Genomic DNA, 21,819 nt, shown 5'->3' on the forward strand with positions numbered 1-21,819 from the left:
CTCTGATTGACGCTGTGATAAGACACCGTGGCTTGTGATTAGAATGGCAAGCTGAAAGACATAATGCAAAACATTGAGCTCTGTCTTGTCAATGGTGTATCAACGTCATAGTGACGCCCTTATTTTATTTACGCAGTTCAGTTTTGCTATGCACTCTATGGAGGTGTGCAGCTTAGGTGTAGTTTTCTGACTGATCCGAACACGCCTGCAATGTATTTTCACTGGCTCATCTTCGTAGATCCAAATAACGTCCAAGATTCTCCGACAAAAATTTGGAAAATTTAAAAATGCAAGATACTGTTAGGGAAACATGGTTCATTCTTGTGATATGTAGCAAAATACTACTTCTAAAGTGTTTCCATCGATCGCTTCGAACAGTTAAGACCGCAGAAAAAAACCAATCGGCAACGTACCGTAAATAACAAACATACACTCGCCAACAAATTCTTCAAAAAGCAAACGACGTTTCGGGGCCCGTACGGGTCTCCTGGATCACATAGAGCGCTGCATGGAACGACATTGGCTTACATACGGTTAAAATTTCCTTGTGAGCGATTATAGATTTCCGGGCGATTACCGGAACGCTTTTGGCGATAGCAAGAACTTTAATTAAAAAAAAATGTGAGAATCGGGTGATCTGCGGATATATCGATTGTTAAAGTGAAATCTCACATTATTAGAAAAATTGTGATCATCAACGGTTTTTCCCTTAGAAATTATTTTGCCAAGAATTGTTGGCTATGTGCTTTCCCTTGATTATCCTCGAAAATATTTCGGATAATACTGTTGCTCTCGAACATAGCTGAGCATTGTGTTTACTGATACCGACCGGCTCACCCGATCCTATGTCTATTCTGTCTTCGCACTGATATTTTTGTGAAGCAAGATTATGTTCCTGAGAGCATCGTAAGCAGATATTGCAATATGAAGTCCTGTTCATACACCAGGGTACACACAAAAAGCGGTATTTAAAAAAAAATGTTTCATTTCACTACACCGCCACACAATTCTCTGCCCCGCCGCATCACAGTATGTGCCGGCGGTCAACGCACGCTTTCGTGTAAGATTACGAGTCACCGACGGCGCATAAAATGAACACGTTCATTCGGGTTCTACCCTTCCATTCGGGTTGTACAGGTTCCAACTAGAGATTTTTTTAGTGCCTCCAGGTCAACAGCCAAAGTTCTTGGATGCTAGTCTCACGGTACTCCTCAAACAATGTGGAGACCTATGATCTTCGTCCCTGGTACCCTCTGGTCGTCTCCACGCCATTCATCTCCTCGTAATATCCTCCTCCTCGTGACTGCTTCACAAGACAAAGCAGAAGTTTCAAGCGAAATGGATGCAGTAGGAGCTCACTTGGCCCAAATCTTTGAATGTATTGCGCAGACAACGCGTATGGACAGAAGTGCTGGAGTGGAAAGCGTGACCAGGGGCTATGGTGAATGGTTTATGGAGGTTTAGCTTTCCAAAGCGACTCAGGCTATGAGCAACGCCGCAATGAAGAGGCGTTCCTGTATCGAATGCCTCCGGAAATTTCGACCACCTGCGTCTTTCGACGCAGCAAGCAATCTGGACCGCTTGGATGCCAAATTTCGCCAGGTGTGCCCAATTTTGAAGATTTTAAGGCCGAATTACACCCGGCCACCCGGGCGACGCAGTTTCGCCTAAAGGCGTCGGCGTGGAACCGGCCTCCCGAGATAATATGGCTGCCCCTGCATCAATCGTGAGTGGTTACGACCCCGACGGCATGATCTGGACGACCGTTTCAACCTCAGAAGGTGACAAGTCCACAGCTGTTCCGAAATTTAGAAGCAATCCCTCAGCGAAGCGGTCGCGCGCCGCTCGCTCGCTCAAGCCAAACTGGCGGCGTCCATCTGTGATGAGTGAAAGTCTAGAATGGCTAAGGATTGAGTGTGTCTGCAACCTGCGTAGCCATTCTAGACTTCCACTCATCACAGACGGGAAATACAACCCTGTCTGCCCAAATTGTTACCCGGGAGACATCGCCACCCAGGCACACACCCTCTGGGGTTGCGCAGGAAATCCGGCCCCTAGAACCTCAAGCACAAAAACGCAAGCGAAAAAATTACCGACGATTACGTTACTTCCTAATGCGAAATTTGAGCGCAGCAAATAAGCTGTTTCATCTTTTCGATAGTGAGTCAACCCCAGCTGCGGAGTTGGTTTCAGGGACAACGCCGCCGATGCCGACACAAACAATATGATACCCTCGCTTCCTCAGCGCTAAGAACCAGGTCTAGCCGTGGGAAGGTGGTCACGTATTCGTCGACGTGCCGGGGCCTACGTGAAATAACCGGCGCGTCGGCAACTGAAGAGCACCCTATCCGCCACACAAGAACAGGGGGGGGGGGACCCTTTCCTCCTCTTTCTGCACGGCGGCGACGGTGTTCTATGCAGTCACGTTATCTTGACTCTCTAGCGGCGTCATGGCATCCAGCGGTATCAGTCGGTCGCTGCTAGCGCTGGGGGGATGAAAGGGGGGCGGAGCTGGTTACGAGGCCGACAGGGGGGGGGGGACCCTTTCCTCCTCTTTCTGCATGGCGGCGACGGTGTTCTATGCAGTCACGTTATCTTGACTCTCTAGCGGCGTCAGCGGCATCCAGCGGTATCAGTCGGTCGCTGCTAGCGCTGGGGGGATGAAAGGGGGGCGGAGCTGGTTACGAGGCCGACGACAACGCCGACGACGACGCGAAACCCAGGAACGGACGCCAAAGAGCTGCGCTCTAAAAACGAAAGTAGCTGCCAAGAAGAAGAGCTGCCATCTTGGCGCCCCCGGTGAGTTACCAAGCCGGGACAACAACATTGAGAAGCCGGCGACACCCAACGGAGGAGCCGGCAAGCGCCCGTCGACGCAGCCGCCACCACACGGCGACACTGTAAAGCAGTCGACAGCGCAACCACGCAACAAGCCCGGCGCCTGGGTCAACGCCATGAAACATGAAACGCAGGTGAGCGATACGGACAGGGCTGCCTGCTCCTCCCTCCCTCCTGCCCCCCTGCGGCATGCAGTGGTGAGCAAACCAAAATAACGGCTCTTGAGGGCAAAATTGAGATGCTGCTCCAGAAAATCGCGCTCCTAGAATTGGAATCAAAACAGCCTATCAAGCCCCCCTCGCAACCCGCTACCGAGGCAATGGAGAGTGAGCCCGCGGCATCGAACGCAGCACTGAACGCGGAAGCTGCACTTGAGGTCCGTCTAGAGGCCCGCATGACGCCCGTTTTAATGCCCTGGAAAGTCAAATTTCCGCGGCAATCACCTCCGCGATCGCAAAAATTACCGAAATTGTACCCAAAATCGTCGCACAGCACATCGCACAATCTTCGCGTGGCGTCCGACGAGTCGGCGGTCTAGTCAAATACGTGTCTGGCCGCTATCCCAAAACCTCGCGTCGCGCCACGGAAACTGACAGCTGCTCGCTCTACGGAATAGAGGATGGCCCCCTCACCGCGAGTACTGGCTCCGGAGCAGCGTCCCTACAATCGCCCTCTCATTTAACTGACCATGGCGAGCAGGCCTCAAATTAGGCGTTCTTCTCAAATCAATTCGGCTACCCCCATCCAAATTACCCAGTGTAACTGCCGGGGAATCCGTTCCCGCGCCAAGCGGTCGAAGCTTCGGCTCTTCCTGTCAACATTCGATTCACTTCCTGCGGTGGTTGCCCTCCAGGAGCCAGGGAGCGGCGCAACTCTTACAAATTATGTTACGTTCCAGCAGGACCCATCTACCTGTATCTGCGTGCACAAAAATTGCACAGCCAACTTGGTTGATTTGGACCTCAATACTGCATACTCCTATGTAATGGTCATTCTTCTTCCGCTTAAGAAAAAAAACGCACCCTTACATATACTTAACATCTATTCTTCTCCCAAGATAAATACGTAACTTTCGCAGCCCTCTTCAGTCGCACCCTGAAGGCTGCGGGCAGGGACCCCCTGGTGATCGCGGGCGACTTCAACGCTCATAGCACACTCTGGGGGTACGTGCGTGAAGAGAAGCGCGGACGTAAGCTAGCTGAACTTGCGTCCACGCTGTGCCTGACCCTTCACACCGACCCCACCGACCCTGCACATTCAACGCGGTTGGCTAACTTCGTGCCTCGGGACACGTGTCCGGGCCTTACCTTCACCAAAAACATAAGACACGCAGAATCGACCAACACCGAGGAAACCCTCGGCAGTGACCACTGCATACTCAACATCAGCCTTACACCAAACCACTGGCAAGATACCACGCCCAAGCCCGCCTGCCCGACTGGACAAAGTTCCGGCACACATACACTAATTAGGCCCCCATTCACGAACGAGGCTACCACGCGTGGTCACAAGAATTGGTTACGCATCTTCGTTCGGTAGAAACTCAAGTTAAACTATCAGAGGCCACGCCGGAGGTGGAAAACCACCTCCTGCACCTCTGGGAGGCGCGGCATAGCCTCGTCCGCAGATGGCGCCGCCAAAAACAGAATCAGAAACTCAAAATTCGCATCGCCGAGCTCACTCAGCGAGCGGCTGAGTATGCGGCCCAGCTAGCCAACTCGAACTGGGTGGACCGCTGCAATACAGCCCCTAGGCAGATGTCTAGCCGGAGCACTTGGCGTCTCTTTCGCGCCTTGATCGATCCGACTAAAACCAGAGCCGAGACACAAAATCATCTCCAACGGGCTATCCATAGCTTCAGCGGAGATACCTCAAAATTAGCATGCATATTACGCGATCAATACCTCTGCATCCAACAGGGCCCCCGAGGGCCAGCGTACTCGTATGCAGGTTCCGAGAACGCGGAACTGGATCAACCGTTCCGGCTCCACGACCTGAAGGCGGCCTTGAGTAAAATAAAACGAGGAACGGCGCCGGGAAGGGACAAAATAACTGAAATTACTTGCCAACCTTCCCGACCCGGCCTACGAGGCTTTCCTCGCATACATAAACTCAATCTGGCTAGATGAGGCGCCCCTCCCAATGGAATGGAAGACCACCCTGGTCACTTTCATTCCTAAAGCCGGCAAAGCCATAAACACGGACAACCTCCGTCCCATCTCCCTCACGTCTTGTGCGGGAAAGCTGATGGAGACTATGGTGCGAGACAGGCTGTCCAAGTTTTTGGAAAACCAAAATGTATTCGCAGACACCATGTTCTGGTTCCGCCCGCACCGGTCCTCGCAGGATGTCCTGCTTCAATTAGACCACGCAATTCTGAATCCCCTCGAATACCCCCTTAATGACAAGGTAGTACTTGCCCTCGATTTGAAGGGGGCTTTCGGCAATATAGCACACGACATCATTTTGACGCACCTCTCCCAAATCAACTGTAGACACAACACGTTTCAGTACATTAGACAATTTCTCTTCGCCCGGCAATCGTATATCCTGATACAAGACGAAGAACACGGCCCCTACCAATTAGGTACGAGAGGTACCCCGCAGGGCGCCATCCTCTCACCCCTACTATTCAATTTGGCAATGATGAAACCAAGCCCAGCTGGAAATTGTCGAGGGCATACAGCACGCGCTCTGTGCCAACGACATCACCATCTGGGCTAAACACGGATCGGTAGGAGACATTGAAGTCAACCTGCAGCAAGCGGCAGAGATTGTGGACGCTTACGGCCGCAGCTGCCGCCTTGAATGTCCCCGGCCAAATCGGAATTTGTACACATTCGACCCTCGCCGAAGTGCACTACCAAAATCAAACTGTCCCTAGCGAGCGGACCCATCCCAGAACACGCTGAGATCAGAGTACTGGGTCTCTTTATCAATAAACATCGCCGTGTCGACACAACACTGGCCAAATTGCGCAAGGTGGGGGACCAGGTGGGCCGCATGATCCGCCGGGTTTCCAATAACCGCGGGGGGTTACGGTGCAAAGATGCCTTGCGGCTGGCGCACGCATTCGAAACCAGTCGAGTCTTGTACTCGACTCCTTACCTCCACCTTCGCAAATGTGACGAGGAAGCTCTTGAGGTGGTTCTCCGTAAGATCTACAAGCGTGCTCTCGACCTCCAGGTCACCACGTCCAACCAGCGCCTCCTCGGTCTGGGGATGGTCAACACCTTCGTGGAGCTCCGAGAAGCACACTTGACAAACCACTACACAAGACTCTCAAAGACGCCGTCGGGTAACCGCCAGCTTGCCTGACTTCACATTAAACATCCAAAACTGACGGAAGAGCGCGTGCGCATTCCCGAAATCTGGAGATACGCCCTGCACGTCCGCCCTCTTCCGGCCAACATGACACGAGACGACCATAGTGGCCGGCGCCTCGCGCGGGCGGGAGCCTTGGCACGCTACTATGGAAACAAACGCGGAGTATTTTACGCGGACGCCACCGGCCCACACCATGGGGGTTGGTACACGGCCGCAGTCGTCCACCAAAACACCGCAGTGAACAGCCTTACGTTCAAAGCACAAGACATTACTCGTGCGCAAGAAGTGGCAATCGCGCTCGCCGCCGCCGATCAGGACTCGCGGGTCATCATTACCGACTCGCGAGGGGCTTGCAGGAACATTGAAATGGGCTTTATTCCCTATTTGGCATGCCGAATACTTCAGAATGACAATTACCTCGGGGCTCCCGCGTCCCGCACACTAGTATGGACTCCCGCGCACACTGGTCTCGAGGCAAACGAAGCGGCCGACGCCGCTGCCCGCGCGCTCACTCTCCGGGCATCGCCCTCGCCTCCCCCCGATGCGGACTCCGATCCCAATCCGGCTTTTACCTTCAAGGAAATCATGCAATATTACCAATTCGGCCATGCAATCTTCCCTAAGCCCTGCAAGGGCCTCAGGAAGGCGGAGAAACGCTTACTCCTTCGCCTTTATACTAAAACACTGCTGTGCCCGGCAGCCATCAAACATTTCGACCCTGCATGCGCAGGGGAGTGCCCGCACTGTAGGGAAAAGTCTTCCGACGTTTACCACATGGTGTGGGCATGCCAATCAACCCCGCACCTTCCCCTTATCCCCAACCCTACCCGGGAGTACTGGGAGGCGGGCCTGCTCGGCTGCTCTGACCTGGCGAGCCAAAACGCCTTGGTCTGGCGCGCCCAAGCAGTAGCTACAACCAATGGGCTCCTGTAATTAGCAACCCACCTAGTTTGTAAGGAACGGCCCCTTAAGCACCGCTCCACACCCTCCCTGTACATATTTTAAATATCAAGTTTTCCAGTCAGGCAGTCAGTGCACTAACATCGCACAGTACACGGGCCTCTAGAATTTCGCCTGCATCGATATTCGACCGCCGCGGCCATGATCAAGCCCACTCTTTCTTGTCAGCAGCCGAGCGCCATAACCACTCAGCCACAGCGGCGGCCGTGGTCAGCGGCTAACCGCCGAAAATCACTTCTGGCATACAAAAAAATAAAAAGAAGCACGTGACGGGCTAAACTTGCCCAAGTCGTTCGCATGCGCCACTCGCCTGTGCTGCCGCAGGAGCACGTTAATGAGTAAGGAGGTCATGAGGACGTCACGGATTCCCGGCTCATTGCTTTCGGGACATTTGAATCCCTGGAGGACCAGTTCGCCCCAGGAGTGTTCGTGCAGCTCGATGTAGTTGCGGGAGAGCACCCGGTTCCATGCTTCCAGCTCGGACACGAGCCAGCACTGCTCCTCGCCGGGCTCACACGTGCAGGGCCGGTCGAAGTTCTCGCGGTCGCCGCTGCCGCTTTGAAGCGCTGTGACAGTTTGAAAAAAAAGATGCTGAAATTGATTAGGTTCATTTGAGAAGCCTCTGTCACTTTTACATGTACCTTTATTACTTCAATTCTACTTCATTTATTTCACAATATACACGGTAGGAACTCTCGGAGAAAATGCTGCTCGAGGCAGTTTGACTGGGCCCAAGGGGTTACAGCAAGGTAGGGCAGCGGAAAGATGCAAACACAAGGAGAAAAAACAAATGTAACAACGAAAGTGGATGCTCATACATGAGGACACACAATACATAGCAAGTAGCTAGACAAGTAATTACTTTTGAAACAGTGCAATCAGTGATCAGTAAGCATAATGTCATTACAGTGTACATTACAGGTGCAGCAGCGACACCACTTGACACTTCAATAATTAAAACAAAATTTCAATATTAAATTATACGTCATAATGTCGCACATACAGGAAAGCGTATTCCATGTATAGGTGGAAATAAAAAAAGTAAAAATATATCCGGAGATTTGTGTTCACAAATCACCGGATAAGTGCATCATAGACCCGCAGGGGTGCCCTCTGTCTTCACCATCCGCCTCTCATGGGGGAAGTGCGGTGTTCAAACTCCACTGTCACACCGGGTGTCCACGGTTGATACAATAGCTACAACCTTTCGCCTGGCCTGGTGTTCGCCTTCTCGGGGGTTAAATACTTGGTTAATGGGTATCTGACCCTACCTTGTGCAGACAAAAATATATCGTGCCATATTGCTCTTTGGTCGAAGCTGCACATGCACTGCATTAATTAAACATAACGAACTGCATCACGGAGGGATCGGCTCTGCACCACAGAATGCACGATGAAGGTCTTGAATTTCGTACTTGAATGTTTAATTTAATTTGTGGAGGTTAACGTCCCAAAGCGACTCAGGCTATGAGGGACGCCGTAGTGAAGGGCTTCGGAAATTTCAACCACCTCGGGTTTTTTAACGTGCACTGACATCGCACAATACACGGGCCTCTAGAATTTCGCCTCTATAGAAATATGACAGCCGCGGCTGGGATAGAACCCGCGTCTTTAGAGTCAGCAGCCGAGCGCCAGAACCACCGAGCCCTCATGGCGGCCTGTACTTGAATGGTTCAGCAAAGCACTTCCTCATTTAAACTTCGAAATTGCTCGTATAAAGATTATAACTACTCAAAGTTAATATGAGGGTGCTAAACATGCGTTGGTAACATTTTAGAATGGAGGAAGCTGCGCAGTCTGACGGCACTACGCCTCACACGTGGTGCATTAAGAGGTATCTGAAGAAAAACTCCTATCTACGCTGCTGTATCTGCGTCTCGAAGCTTTCTACTCTTGGCGTTGCTCCTGCGCTGGCAGCTGCAGAGGTGCACCCAGCGCGGCACGTCGGAATTAGAACGGGGATCACTTTGCGGTAATTTCGTTAAAGAATATAGTGCTACACGGGACGCTAATTTCTTTTAAGAAAGGCTGAAAGAATTAGGGAAGCACAGCAAATACAGCTGATCCTACTGCGTCACTTATGAACGCTCGTGACCCACATACCAGGAGGTACTTTTGGTCTTTTTAGGCCGACGCAGAAGAGATGTTTTATTATGTATGATCCAGTTCTGTGCTATCGGCACATAGGTATCCGCCACTACTTCTACCATAACCGACTGCTGTTTAACTTGTCACTAAAGCTAGTTATATTTTGCGTAGGTAACGCATTGTGCGACGGTGGTTTCCTAAAGAATGTTAATATACTGCGTTTAATTGGTTGTGCTACGCTGACGGGAAACCTTCACGTAACTTTGCCTAGACTACATGGCCGAAGCTATCGGCAATTCTGTTCCTCCAATACAAATTATCCATGTTAGGTATCAGGACTTCTTAAACTTGTCTCGCTTGGCTAAACAGTCTGCTGGTGGTATTTGTGCAAAATAGCTTCACGCTAAGTGTGCTAGCCTCTGTTCGGTTATATACTTAGCCAACTTCTTTTCATATCACTTGGACGATGACATTTGCTGTTTAAAATCAGGTGTGTATGCGTGTACAGGGGGCATCAAATGTGCCCTGGCCGCGGAGTCTGGTACTGCAGCATGTTCTAGCACTTCGGCCTGCGAAGCTGGTAAGGTTCTCACATGTGAGACTTCTCCTACCACCTACGGAGATGTTGGAGTCTGGGGGGGAGGGGGGGGGGGTGTCGTAACGGCGTTGCTGCACGTACGATACACAATCAGACAGTGTGGCATGGTGGCCTTTGGCACACCCTTAAACTGTTGTGAATGTAATGCCGCCAATTCTTGTACTGTTTGTTCACGCTCGAATTGCCGGCCCGCGGCTTTGTAGGTTTAATTTCATGCAATATGCTTCGAGATATGTCTCTAATGATCGCAGCCACGCGAAACTGCTACATTTTACGAGGTTCTTATCGCTGGCTTTCGTGCTTTACATTTAGTGCGGCCGAGCTCATTTCTTCGACGACATCCGGATAGGTTTGCTGCTATCGTCGCTCCCGAGTTGTTCAGTTCTTTGTGTGCGCAAGAGAGCCAAATAAATTATCTGCTTAAGCGTCACTTCTGTCTGCTTCGCATCTTACTACGCGTCTTTGTCACCACCAAATGACATCTGGTCGAGGTGCTGGAGTGTTGACTTTTCATGCGCATGAAGATAGACTCAGGAGCACATTAAATGGCCGTCGTCATTCAATACCGCCAATACAGCGTGTATATAATTTTGTGCTTTATGCTTCAGCGACACATTAGAGGCTTCATCCAAAAATTTCTAATGAACTCCGCACAGTATCAGCCGCGTTCTCTTCATAGAAGCATCTTTAGTAGTGTTGTCACACAGCACTACTAAAAAAATTAGAATTGTATGGCATACGAGGAACTGCACTACAATTAATAACGTCATACATGCAAAAACGGAAGCAATGTGCAACAATCGGAAGCTACATGTCGACGTACAAAACAATTAATGCAGGAGTACCTCAAGGGAGCATCTTGGGGCCCTTGTTATTTAATTTCTACATCAATGATATCACAAGCATCCCTACAGCTGCAAAATATGTAATCTATGCTGATGACCCTACTTTGTTGTTTCGAGGCAATAGTTATGACTCCCTGGAAAATAATATTAGGAACTCTGAATTATTTACATTCTTGGAGTGTCGCAAACTCACTGCAGATTAACAGCAAGAAAACAAAAGTCGTTATCTTCACTCCAAGGCAGTCATCAGCGCAACGTATTAATTTAACCTTGGGTGACACAACTATAGAAGTCGTGGATACAATAAAAATACTTGGTGTACATTTTCATAAACACAAGTTATGGGACACTCACGTTAACAATATTATTTCCTGAATTGCCAAAAGTGTCGGCTTACTCGCGAAATTCAAATATTTTCTACCGACCCCAGTTAAGTTACTTTTGTTCAATGCATTGTTTCAGTCACATGTAAACTATTGTATTCTGGTATGGGGAAGCACAACATTTACAAATTTACAACAGATTCACATGCTACAAAAAAAAAGCAGTTTGCCTTATCGCAGGGGTAGATCCTTATGCACACACTAAAAGCCTGTTTATGCAATTCAAAGTACTTACAGTGCATCGGCTCTACTCATATTTTAGCCAAAAGATATAAACAGGGTGTCCAAAACAATGAGGTCCTCATTCAAACCATATCAAGTCTAAGTTTAAGAGAAGGTAGATCTACATCGCGGTCACCTGAAATTTGGAAAATTCCGTTCATACGCACAACCATCAGCCGTCAAATGCTCGAACATTCACTTCCAACTTTGTTAAATTATCTGCATAAACACGATATAAATTTCGAAAGTGTTAGCACCCAAACTCTGAAGAATTTTTTTTACACAACAAGAGTGATGGTTATGCTCGCTATAATTGTATAACGATGCTTTTCTTTTCTCCGGTGTATTATGCTGGTCTTGTTGTGATGGGGACATCTTATTGTTGTGTAAAATGAGATTTTTTTTCTTCTTTTTTTTCTTTTCAGACAAGAAGGTCTTGACTCACTTTCTATGTGTGTATGTTCTTGCGACTATGCTGCTATACATGTAAATGTGCAACCGCTGTATGCCTTGTAAATGGGGGCTCGAACCACGTCAAGTGATATGTTTTCACTTTTGTTCGAGTCCCTTACCGCCTCGACGGAATAAAGTTCAATTTCAATTTCAATCTTCCTTGATCGCAACTCCACGTCCCATTCTCTGCTAGCTGAGCTAGGTTTTCTGTTTGGAATCTCCTCTTGTGACCCAACTGATCACCTGTTATACGTTCTTTAAATCAAGTGCGCCAACCACGTCCATTTCGTCTGTTTTATAGCAATAAGAAAAACATTATCTGGCCTGTCCCCTTATCTACGTTGGTCTACTTCCGTCTCACAACATTGCCTTTATGCATTTTGTTTAAAAGCGCGTTTCTCAATCTTTCCATATGGAATAAAACTCTCTGGAAGCATAAAGATAAGACTTCCCAGGAGATTATGGAGGCCTTTTGCATAAGGAAGTCGGCAGATGTATGCGTGAGTTTGCCATCCTTGCTGCTGCTTGACGCCGAGGTTGATTATCTGCAAAGAACACTAAACCATGATAACAGGTAGATTCGTCGTGATTTAACGTGTGTGCTTGCCTGTAACCTTTGTAACCGTGTTATGAGTGTGCATGTAACCATTGGTTTTGTCTATATATTTTTTGTGCTTTCAATAAATTTTGTCAGTTGTTAGTGAGCACTTGTGTTGTTGTCACTGTCTCTGTCCCTGTCCCTGTGGTGCCACACCAGTATGGAGTAAAACTACTTCTTAAGGTTACAGTTTGATGGATCCTGAAACGAACTTTTTTTTACCAAAGTGCAACAATTCACCCACTGCAAAGAACTTTCATTACCGGAGTCACCACGGCCCTTCCTGGCACCACGAGATGAGGTAGACTGCCTGGACGCTCCCCTGCTAAGAGTGCGGTTGAACTCGTTGAAGATGCCGCTGATATCCTTAGCGGTGGCTTTGGTGAATGTGCATAAGCTCCGAAGCGTGTCTATGTACTTTTCAGTGACGACTCCTCGGACCTTCTTCGATGAGCTTGCCATGCTCTGAAAATGAAGCGGGAAAAATTTTGGCGGACACTTAAGCTCGACCTTTGTGCAAAACTGTGTACAAAACGAACTCGCAACTTTTTCTCATAGTGGGCAGCACTTAACAGTGACTTTTTTGCTTCAGGTGAATTTCGCACCATTCATCTCGAAAATATGCGGTTTTCCAGGTCATATAGCGAACATAGAAAATAATATGTTCCGAAACAGTGAGTGTGGCTGCACACAGTCCGCCATTTTTGCGCCATCATATTTTGCCGCCATCAGTACCGCCGTTTTTATTGCGAAAGCAATACTACTTGCACTTTCAAGCCTTTGCCGTGACGCGGCGGTGCCATGAACCCCATGTGACGTCATGCGTGACGTAACGCCGAAGAGCTGGGCGACCATCTCGCGCCGTCGGAGGAAGCGGCGGTGCCTTCATCGGTGCCTAACTCCTGCGCTCTCCGCTAGGAGCGCAATTGTGGCGTTACGCCGAAGAGATTGCTCAACTCACGTCGCTAGTAAGCAGTAGCTGTGCCAACCACCAGCGGCTTAACATTGCTTCGCGACGATGCCGCCCACCGCTAGGGAAGCTCGTCGCAATGCGCGTAAGAGACAGCAGCGAGCTATTCATCCTTCTCTCAGGTGCAAAAACAACAGCCGTATACGCAGAGCGGCGGTAGACACGGCGGATGCGGGCTGAAGAAACGGATGAAGTTGCTTTCGCAATTTCCGGGCTTAACCAAGGTGAGCCTTTGCCAATTTTTTCTCAACTTAAAGCGTAATGAGGATATTCGAAATAGGAATTATTTCCGAGATCCCCATTCCCCGGAATTGAATCCGGGGATTCAAATCCTACTGCTTGGACACACCAGCCCAAAGGCACAGGCACAGAGGCAACCGTAAAGGCTGCAGTCATGACAGTTTAATGCCAGAAGCTTAGACCCAGGTGGCCATAACACCTGCGGTGAAGCATAGTGTCTGTGGTTGTTTTCAGTGGTTGCGGAAACGGAGCTTATGATGCGAGCAGGTAGGAAAAATTTTGATAATTCTACGGGCTACCTTTCAATGCGAAAGCACTGCCTGGCTCATCGGCAACGAAGCCCGGCGTCGTCCAGAAACTCGATGACGTCATCACCAAAGAAAAATAAAATTTATTGCGAAGGTGCGGAGAATTAAACAAAGAATCTTAAGATTGTGAGGGGAGCGCTCAACAAAAAGGCCACAAAAATGCCGGACTTAATGGCGAATTAAGGGGAACCTAACCTAGTGTGTGCTTGCCTTATGACTCTTTACCAATGAATATGTGCGTCATTAGAAAGGAAAAAATATTAAAAAATTCGTAGGAAGCGTGGTACGGTAATTGTATACGGGAGACACTAGATACAAACAGTTCATATTTGCTGCACATGGGAGCCAAAGCGGCCTGATCAGGTTGCTATGGGTATGCCGACAACAGCACTTCTGATCGGGTGCAGCCACAGCGGAATGAACACTACATTCACTTCGGCCTCGACTTGTGACTAAAGTTCTATCCCCATTTCCCCCCACAGTGGTCTTGTGCCATCATCTTCAAAATAAACGCCTTTAAGTCAATTATTCAAACAAATAATAAAATAAAAATGCCGAAAAGAACAAAATTCAAAGTACAGTTGCTTAAACGAAAACACGCCTATGTCACGCTAGTCACTGTACGCAACCAAACTGAACTCGTAGCTACACAGCATGAAGTTCAGAATGGTTGTGCTCTGATTGCTAACGAGACGGGCGCAAACACAAAAGTAGATACGCCAAATATTTAATGAACTTCCTTTCCTCCTATGCACTCAAGGGACTGTCTGTCTATCACTCTGGCTACTCCCAGGACGTGAAAACAAGCGGTCATCAGAGCGTTAACATCTGGGATGTGGTATCAAGGGACAGACTCGGTCCCGTCTGTCTGATTCCGAGCCTACCCCTGTTAGGAAAATACACTAAAATATTTGATGACAGGCTTCTGCCCCTCTTTCTCGACTTGACCGTCATAGCCGACCTCATTGTCATAGAAAAATAGTGGGGATAATAAAAAGGAATCTTTCAAGTACGGGCCAGCAGAATGCGACTCCGATCAACCGTGGGAAGCTGTGATGGACGAGTGGAAAATGCCAAAAGCCGACGCTTACTTCGCGCCAGCTCTGCGATTCACTACCACTGCCGCGCATGGCTGGGGTTATGCAGTCAGTTGGAGCTATCTTGCCTCGCGCAGTCGGCAAATGCCGTCAGTTTTAAACTCGCGCACACTCACGCTCATGCACGCACGTAACACGCGAGCAGTGTCCGAATACCGAACCGTCAGTTTTAAACTCGCGCACACGCACGCTCATGCACGCACGTAACACGCGAGCAGTGTCCGAATACCGAATAAAGAGCATGAAAGTCAAACCAGGCATCTTTTTTTGTTTTGGTCCTTTATTCCTCGTCTTCATGTCCAATGTTTCCCGGTGTATGCGTAATCATGCGACAGATGCCCAAAAAAAAAAACGACCTAGCTACAAGCGCCTCTGCCATTTCAATCGTCCGGAAACCTGCGCACGGAGGAGACCATGGGAAGTAGTTGCTTCGCGCTCTTGGGAAAATCCTGGCTGGGCTTACTTGCGACAGGCAGAACCTTGTGAGCAGATGTTTATTCTTGATGGTTTCGCCGCTCAGCGCCGCGATAAGGAGCTGACCAGCTGGCGGCTCGACGGTTACGTGACGCTGTTAAATTGGCCGAATGTGCACTGTACACTCGCCGTCAAAAGTAGATGGAAGGCGACTGTCTGAAAACAATTTAAGTTCTTTAAATCTAAAGCATAATGGTCCATGTTTATTGGTGCACACTGCGATTCGCACAATTACAATTATGCTGCACATATGTATTCAAGGATGCATGAATTAGAGGCAGTTTGGGCTCGTTGGTAACACATGTCAAACAAAAATAGCGCAGCAACAGAACAGGGATGAATTTCTGTGTGTGTGTGTCCTTGCTTGTCCCTGTTCTGTTCCCGCGCTATTTTTGTTTGGCATGAATTGGGCCGGGGGGGGGGGGGGGGGGGCATTGATTAAATTTTTTCGTTAATTTGTTTCCCAATTACTTCTGACGGCACCTGTACAGTCTTTGTCAAAAGTTTAGAGCCCAGGGGGTTTGCTTCTAAGCCTTGTAGTGGGACTCCTGAAGCATTCGTGGCAGCCCTACCCATTGGAGGAGGCAAGACCAGAAATCATCTTACCTTCAGGAAATTTGGAGCGGTGGAGATGCATTACGAAGCACACTGTGTGGCTCAGAAGCAAACCCCCTGGGCTCCAAACTTTTGACAAAGGCTGTACATTTAGATTAAAAAAACTTGTTCTTTAAGCTCAGTTCAGTAATCGCCTACCAATTCGCGCAGTCAGTAATGTTGGTTTAGATTGTGTACTAGCCAAAATTCGTTTCGGTTGTTACCTAAGTGAAAATGTGCATAACATAAGTTCAATAGCTTACTTCAATAGGCCAGAATAACACTAATGAGAAAAAAAAATGACGAGAATCCAAATAGTCAATAAAAAAGTAAAAAAAAGGAGCAGTATTCCTTTCCTTTCAACAAACCATACTGGAGTGATCAAGAACGGCAAATTCTAAACAAGGGCAGGAATATGCGTTGTGTTTTTTAGGCCGCCCATGTGGAATCTGTGTCAGCGGGAACCGCCTTACTTTAGCACATACCACAATCCATGCTTGCAAACTAATTGGGGCGGCCTCAACTCGGACTAGACATAGGAAGAGTGAAGCGAGCCTTCGTAGCAGTTTGCTAGCGTCATAAATGCATAGCTAGACCCATAATTTAAAGAGCTGCGTGCAATAAAACATCTCCCAGAATAGACGACAAAGTGCTAATGCTTGCCTTCCGCTTCTTTGTACCGCTCTCAGAATCGCGTAAGCCTCCCAACAAGACACATCCCGCCTATATTAAATAACTTCACACTGGCTTACTCACGCGCCTAACGTGAAATCCAATGCACCTGAAATAAAGTATATGACAGTATCTATCCAGGAATAGGCACCCCATTGTCTACACTATATTGCTTGTGCAACTTCACGAGAAATTAGCAATTTTCTAATTTTCTTTTTTTTTGCCAGGTAGGAGGAAGGGGCAGTGGCGTGGTAAGTAAGCAATATTCGCAAAAAAGTAGATGCTTTTTAATTGGAGTCTTGTAGTCCATCGAAGCTTGCACGAAACGTTTGCGAAGACGCTAAAACAGCTCGATAATAACAGGACTGCTTCATAGAACCACGCAATTCAATAGCATAGTGCAAAAGCGAGCGTCATCTTTTGCCGTGCCATGTTCCCTCTGATGCTTGAGTTGGCACTTATAGGCGGAAGAACAAAACACCGAGGAGTGTCTTCAATCCTCAAACAAACCTCCTCTCCAGCGGTGTTAAGGTGCTTAAATGACATCAAAAATAGCTAGCGTAGTTATGCCTACCTTTCCTGACGGGGCCCCGCCGTATCCAGGCCCTCGGTGCGAAGAATATCTCCGCGGTAGAAACGGTTAACACAGACGCGCTTTAGATGCCATGGACGTTGCTAATGATGTCGACTGAGCAAATGCCGGCTGTCTTTCGGTAGGCGTGTCCGCTGCCGTCAAAATACCTTGCGCCTTGATCGACGCAGATATTGGTCGCTAGTGGAAGCATTGTCGATGTTCACGGAAGAAGAATCAGTGGCGCATGCGCAACAAGCGTGCTGATACTTTTTATGTAATGTGGATGTTGCGCGAAGCGTGAAGAAAGTGAAAATATGCAGAGGGTAAGGGGGGTGTAACCAGGCGAGGTGCTGGGTGGAAAGAGATAAACGGGACATCTTGCTTTCCAGCGTTGCGTTTCTTGCGTACGCGGACGTTACTAGAGCTTGGAAAGACAGAGTAGCGCAAAAAAGGGAACACGGATGTATTGAGGGAACAGAACGAAAGCTGTACAATCAACGAGTTTTGTTGGAGGAAGCGCGTTTTTATATCAGCTCCTTTACCAATGCGCCAAGGCGTGGACCGCGAACATTCATGTGTTTATCGACACTTATCAATTAAAAGCCTTTCATTCTAGCGAAGAAAAACTGACCTATGACTTATACAGCCATCTCCTCATATCTTTATATAAAAGCCTTCTACAGGTTCACGTCCTCTTTTTTCACGACACTTTACATTCCCAAAGGCGATATATAAATATCTTCGTTACATAAATCTTGTTTATAGTACAGCGCTCGACACACTCCCTCACTACATCCGAGTTGGTGTCTTTGCTCTGCTATGTCTTTCCGAAATCTCCACTAACAAGTGCAGCTACAAGTACTTAACAATTATCAGAGCTGCGTGCTAAAAAAATGAAAACGAAATAACGATTTGGAAGACGGAGTGCGACGTGCTAAAAATAGTGAAGCGTGATGCTTCAGCTTTTTTTTCGAAAGGATGCTGGGTTACATTTGGAATCAACACCTTCTTATCCTGAGTGCTTCAACTTGAACCCATATTTATGTAAAGTGCACATGGCACTACACATGGCTGCCAGGAGTGTATCACACTGGATGCTTTCTGCTGCAAAACGGGAAGAAGTATACAAAGAAAGAAGCTAGGCAAATTGAGGGGTATGTTCCTGCTGCAACGTCAAATATAACCATTTCCTTGTTTTTCTAGCTAGAGAATCGCCTTCGCTCTTCCTGGACTCATGCAACATGTGGTTACTGATTGCGCCAAAGGAACTAAGAAAATGTGCTGATGACTAGATACTACAGAATTAGAAACCCGAAAAATGTCACCCATAACTTGAGTGCAAGTTCAGTCCCCCTGCGTTCCTTGCAACCGTGAGGTCCGAAATAATTGGAGGCTTAAAATTATAATTTATCCCCTTACCATTCACGTGTAACCCCCGAAAAGAGCCAGAGTAATTAATTTATGTACGCATAGTGCGATCGAACATACATTTTGTCGAAATATAATTACACAGCATTTTCTACCATGCTACCTCAACAGATATCACGTACACAACTCTTCTGACTATCAAATTTATTAAGTATGTCTCTCGTGCCTTCACAATAGACCAACATTGTTATCCTGTATGTGCACCTCTAAGTCACTAACTGCCTCGCACGGAAATTACTTCCAATGCCGTATTCTTGAGAGGGCTGCATCAGCCTTCCTGCTCCGTCTCACGAAGCAGAAAGCATCGTGTGAAACTGAATTTAGGTTGTTTGAAGAAACCACAGCTTGCTCGTAGCGTACGCTGTAAATTTATGCCGTTATAGATTGACGCGCATGACTCACAGCGTTTTGTTCATGTAGTCTGCGACAGGCTTTCTTGGCAATGAAGGGTAGGCTAAAGGAGTGCGACCTCCGTAATTGTGCCACTCCGCCAGAGATTTCAGCCGCACACCGTGCCACCTAACTGCCTAGAGCGTTGCTCTTTCTATAGTTCTAATATATTCTGCGCTCCGTCCTTGGTGCAGCTGGCACGATTTTTCCACTCGTACGATTGTTCGAAGGTTCATGCAGCAAGACACATGCAACAAATTCCTTCTAATTAAAGAAACAGTTTTTGTATTTACTGCCTTGCGTGGAAACTTGGTAGGTGGATTGGAAATATCCCCTAAATATTGTGTATTAACAGCTTAGATTGTGTACTCTTTGTAGAAGGAAAAGACAGCTATAAACGAGGATGAGGAGACGGGGCGTTTTCGGCCGTGTCGCCTCCATTCCACTGCCAAGGAAAGTTGTCGCGGATCATAGAACAGGACTCTCTAGATTGTGAAAATGTGGAAATATTCAAGTTGTAATTGCACACGAAGAGAATGCAAGAAGCATGAAGTAAAGAGATCCGAATACTTTTGGACTCTTCAAAAAAAAAAAAAAACAATGATTTCTCTTCCTCTCGAATTACTGCTGGGTGAACACTCACTTCTTTCAGCAAACAGCGTACTGTGTTCTTGAAAATAGTGAACGCCGTACTCTAAGCTTCTGCCATCCCTCCACAACGGCAACCTTAAATATACCTGAGCCCACTGGCACAAACGAAATTAAAGTCTATAGTTCCTAGTCTAACCTTATTAGCAGCCTAGACCTTCTGGTAGATTTGAAGACAGGAGAGGCACATAAGTCGCTCAATTTATCGGTAGGCACCTGAGCCGCCCCGTGAGGAACAAAAATCCCAATCGTCGATTCACACCTTGCGCGAATCACTAGCGCTCGTGTTTGTCCATTTGCTTGTTTCGCGTTTCTGCGCCACAGCAGAATGGCGAGAGCGCGCGACCCCGTCGTGATTCGAACACAGAACCTGAAGTCTGACGCTGTCGAGTAGGCATCCTTGATTCCGAAGCGATTGCTGCCGCAGAAGCATCGGACTTCGAGGTCCAAGAGCATCATCTGGCCCATTCTCTGGGCCCTGAGTGGCTATGCCCTTTTCGCTCTGACGGGGTCATGCACAACGTCTGCACGTCTTGTCATTCCCACCGCATTTCGCCGCGGGTAAGCTCCGAAACATTCTCTGGACCAATTTCGTTCCAAGCTTGAATAGCACGAGTGCGGAAATGCATGCGGGCTGTGCCGTGGTTTGTAGGAGCGCGTACGCAACAAGGGTTGTCGCTACTCAAATCTTTAGCTCTCGTTTTGGTACGCCAGTATGAAGCACACACGTGGCACCAACGGCAATCTGAAGTTTAAGCCACAAGACCGCCTGTCCTCGACGCATTGACGGGAGCACTTCTTTTATCCGATAGCATAACGAGCTTGCCGTCCCAAGAGGCGGCGTGTAGCGTCACACTCGATCGTGAGCCACCGCGGTGGCTCAGTAGTTATGGCGCTCGGCTGCTGGCCCAAAAGACGCGGGCTCGGTCCCGACCACGGTGGTCGAATTTCGATGGAGGCGATATTCTAAAGCCCGTGTACTCAGCGATGTCAGTGCAGGTTAAAGAACCCCTGGTGGTTGAGATTTCCGGAGCCTTTCACTATTGCGTCCCTCATGGCCTGAGTCGCTGCGGGACATTAGACCCTCATAAACCAAACACTCGGTCACGATGTAAAACAGAAGAGAGAAATGTCTTTTGAAGCTCTTTTATCGTCCGCGTACGCAACGAACGCAACGCTGAAAAGCAAGCTGTCCCGTTTATCTCTTTCCGCCAAGCGCCTTGCCTAGTTACACTCTACTTGTCCTCTAAATATATTCCTTTTCGCCGCGCTTGGCGTAACAGCCACAATACATGAAAGTATCAGGATCCTTGTTGCGCATGTGCAACTGATTCATGCTCCATGAACACTGACAATGCCTCCACTAAAGACCGATATCTGCGTCGATCAAGGCTCAAGATACTTTGATGGTAGGGGACACGCCTACCGAAAGAGAGCTGGCATTTGCTCAGTCGACACCATTACCTACGTCCACGGCACCGCAAGCGCGTCTCTGTTAAACGTTTCTACCACGGAGATATTCTTCGCACCGAGGGCCTGAATACGGCGGTGCCCAGTCAGCAAAGGTAGGCATAAGTACGCGAGCTATTTTTGATGTCCTTTCAATACCTTAATACCGCTGGAGAAGAACTTTGTTTGATGACAGAAGGCGCTCCTCAGCGTTTGTTTTTGCGGCTCTGAGTGCCAACTGAAGCCACAGAGAGAACACGGCAAAAGCCGACGCTAGCTTTTTACCCTCCTGCTATTGAATTCCATGGTCCTAGAAAGCCGTCCTGCTGTTATTGACAGGTGTTAACGTCTTCGAAAGCGTTTCGTCTAAGCTTCAGTAGACTACAAGACTCCATTTTAAAAGCATTCACATTTTTGACAACATTACTTCTATTCCCCCCCCCCCCCCCCCTCCCGCGTAAAAGAGAAAATTTTTATAACTGACAAATTCGCGTTATGTTGCATGATCGTCACACCATAGACGACGCAGTGCCTATACCTTGATAGATATTGTCGTATATTTTATTTCAGGTCCGCTAAATGGAACGTTAAGCGTGTGAGCATGCAAGTGTGAGCTTATTGAATATAGGCGGGATGTGTTTGTTGGGAGGCTTACGCGATTCG

At 48.2% G+C, this 21,819-nt stretch overlaps 2 protein-coding genes across 2 annotated transcripts in view; one reads left to right on the forward strand and one right to left on the reverse strand.

Annotated features, from left to right (window-relative positions):
• LOC149336542 (uncharacterized) overlaps positions 1 to 21,819 on the reverse strand; it is a 56,431-nt gene that overhangs the window by 11,204 nt on the left and 23,408 nt on the right. The window contains exons 2-3 of the mRNA XM_089554166.1: positions 12,576 to 12,777; positions 7,436 to 7,691 (exon numbers count right to left, since the gene is read on the reverse strand). Coding sequence (XP_089410292.1) covers positions 7,436 to 7,691; positions 12,576 to 12,777 — 458 coding nt within the window. The remainder of the gene's footprint in view (positions 1 to 7,435; positions 7,692 to 12,575; positions 12,778 to 21,819) is intronic.
• LOC149336543 (uncharacterized) lies at positions 6,188 to 7,098 on the forward strand. The gene has a single exon (XM_089554725.1). It carries the CDS (start codon positions 6,250 to 6,252, stop codon positions 7,096 to 7,098), a length of 849 nt encoding a protein of 282 aa, XP_089410851.1. The 5' UTR covers positions 6,188 to 6,249.

This window comes from Amblyomma mixtum, chromosome 7 (genome assembly GCF_055824585.1).
Source record: "Amblyomma mixtum isolate Tamu chromosome 7, ASM5582458v1, whole genome shotgun sequence".
NCBI classification, from domain to species: Eukaryota; Metazoa; Arthropoda; class Arachnida; order Ixodida; family Ixodidae; genus Amblyomma; species Amblyomma mixtum.

Bases quoted from the DNA above. Each gene is read 5' to 3' on its own strand.
- LOC149336543 (XM_089554725.1), top strand. From the start codon at position 6,250: ATGACACGAGACGACCATAGTGGCCGGCGCCTCGCGCGGGCGGGAGCC.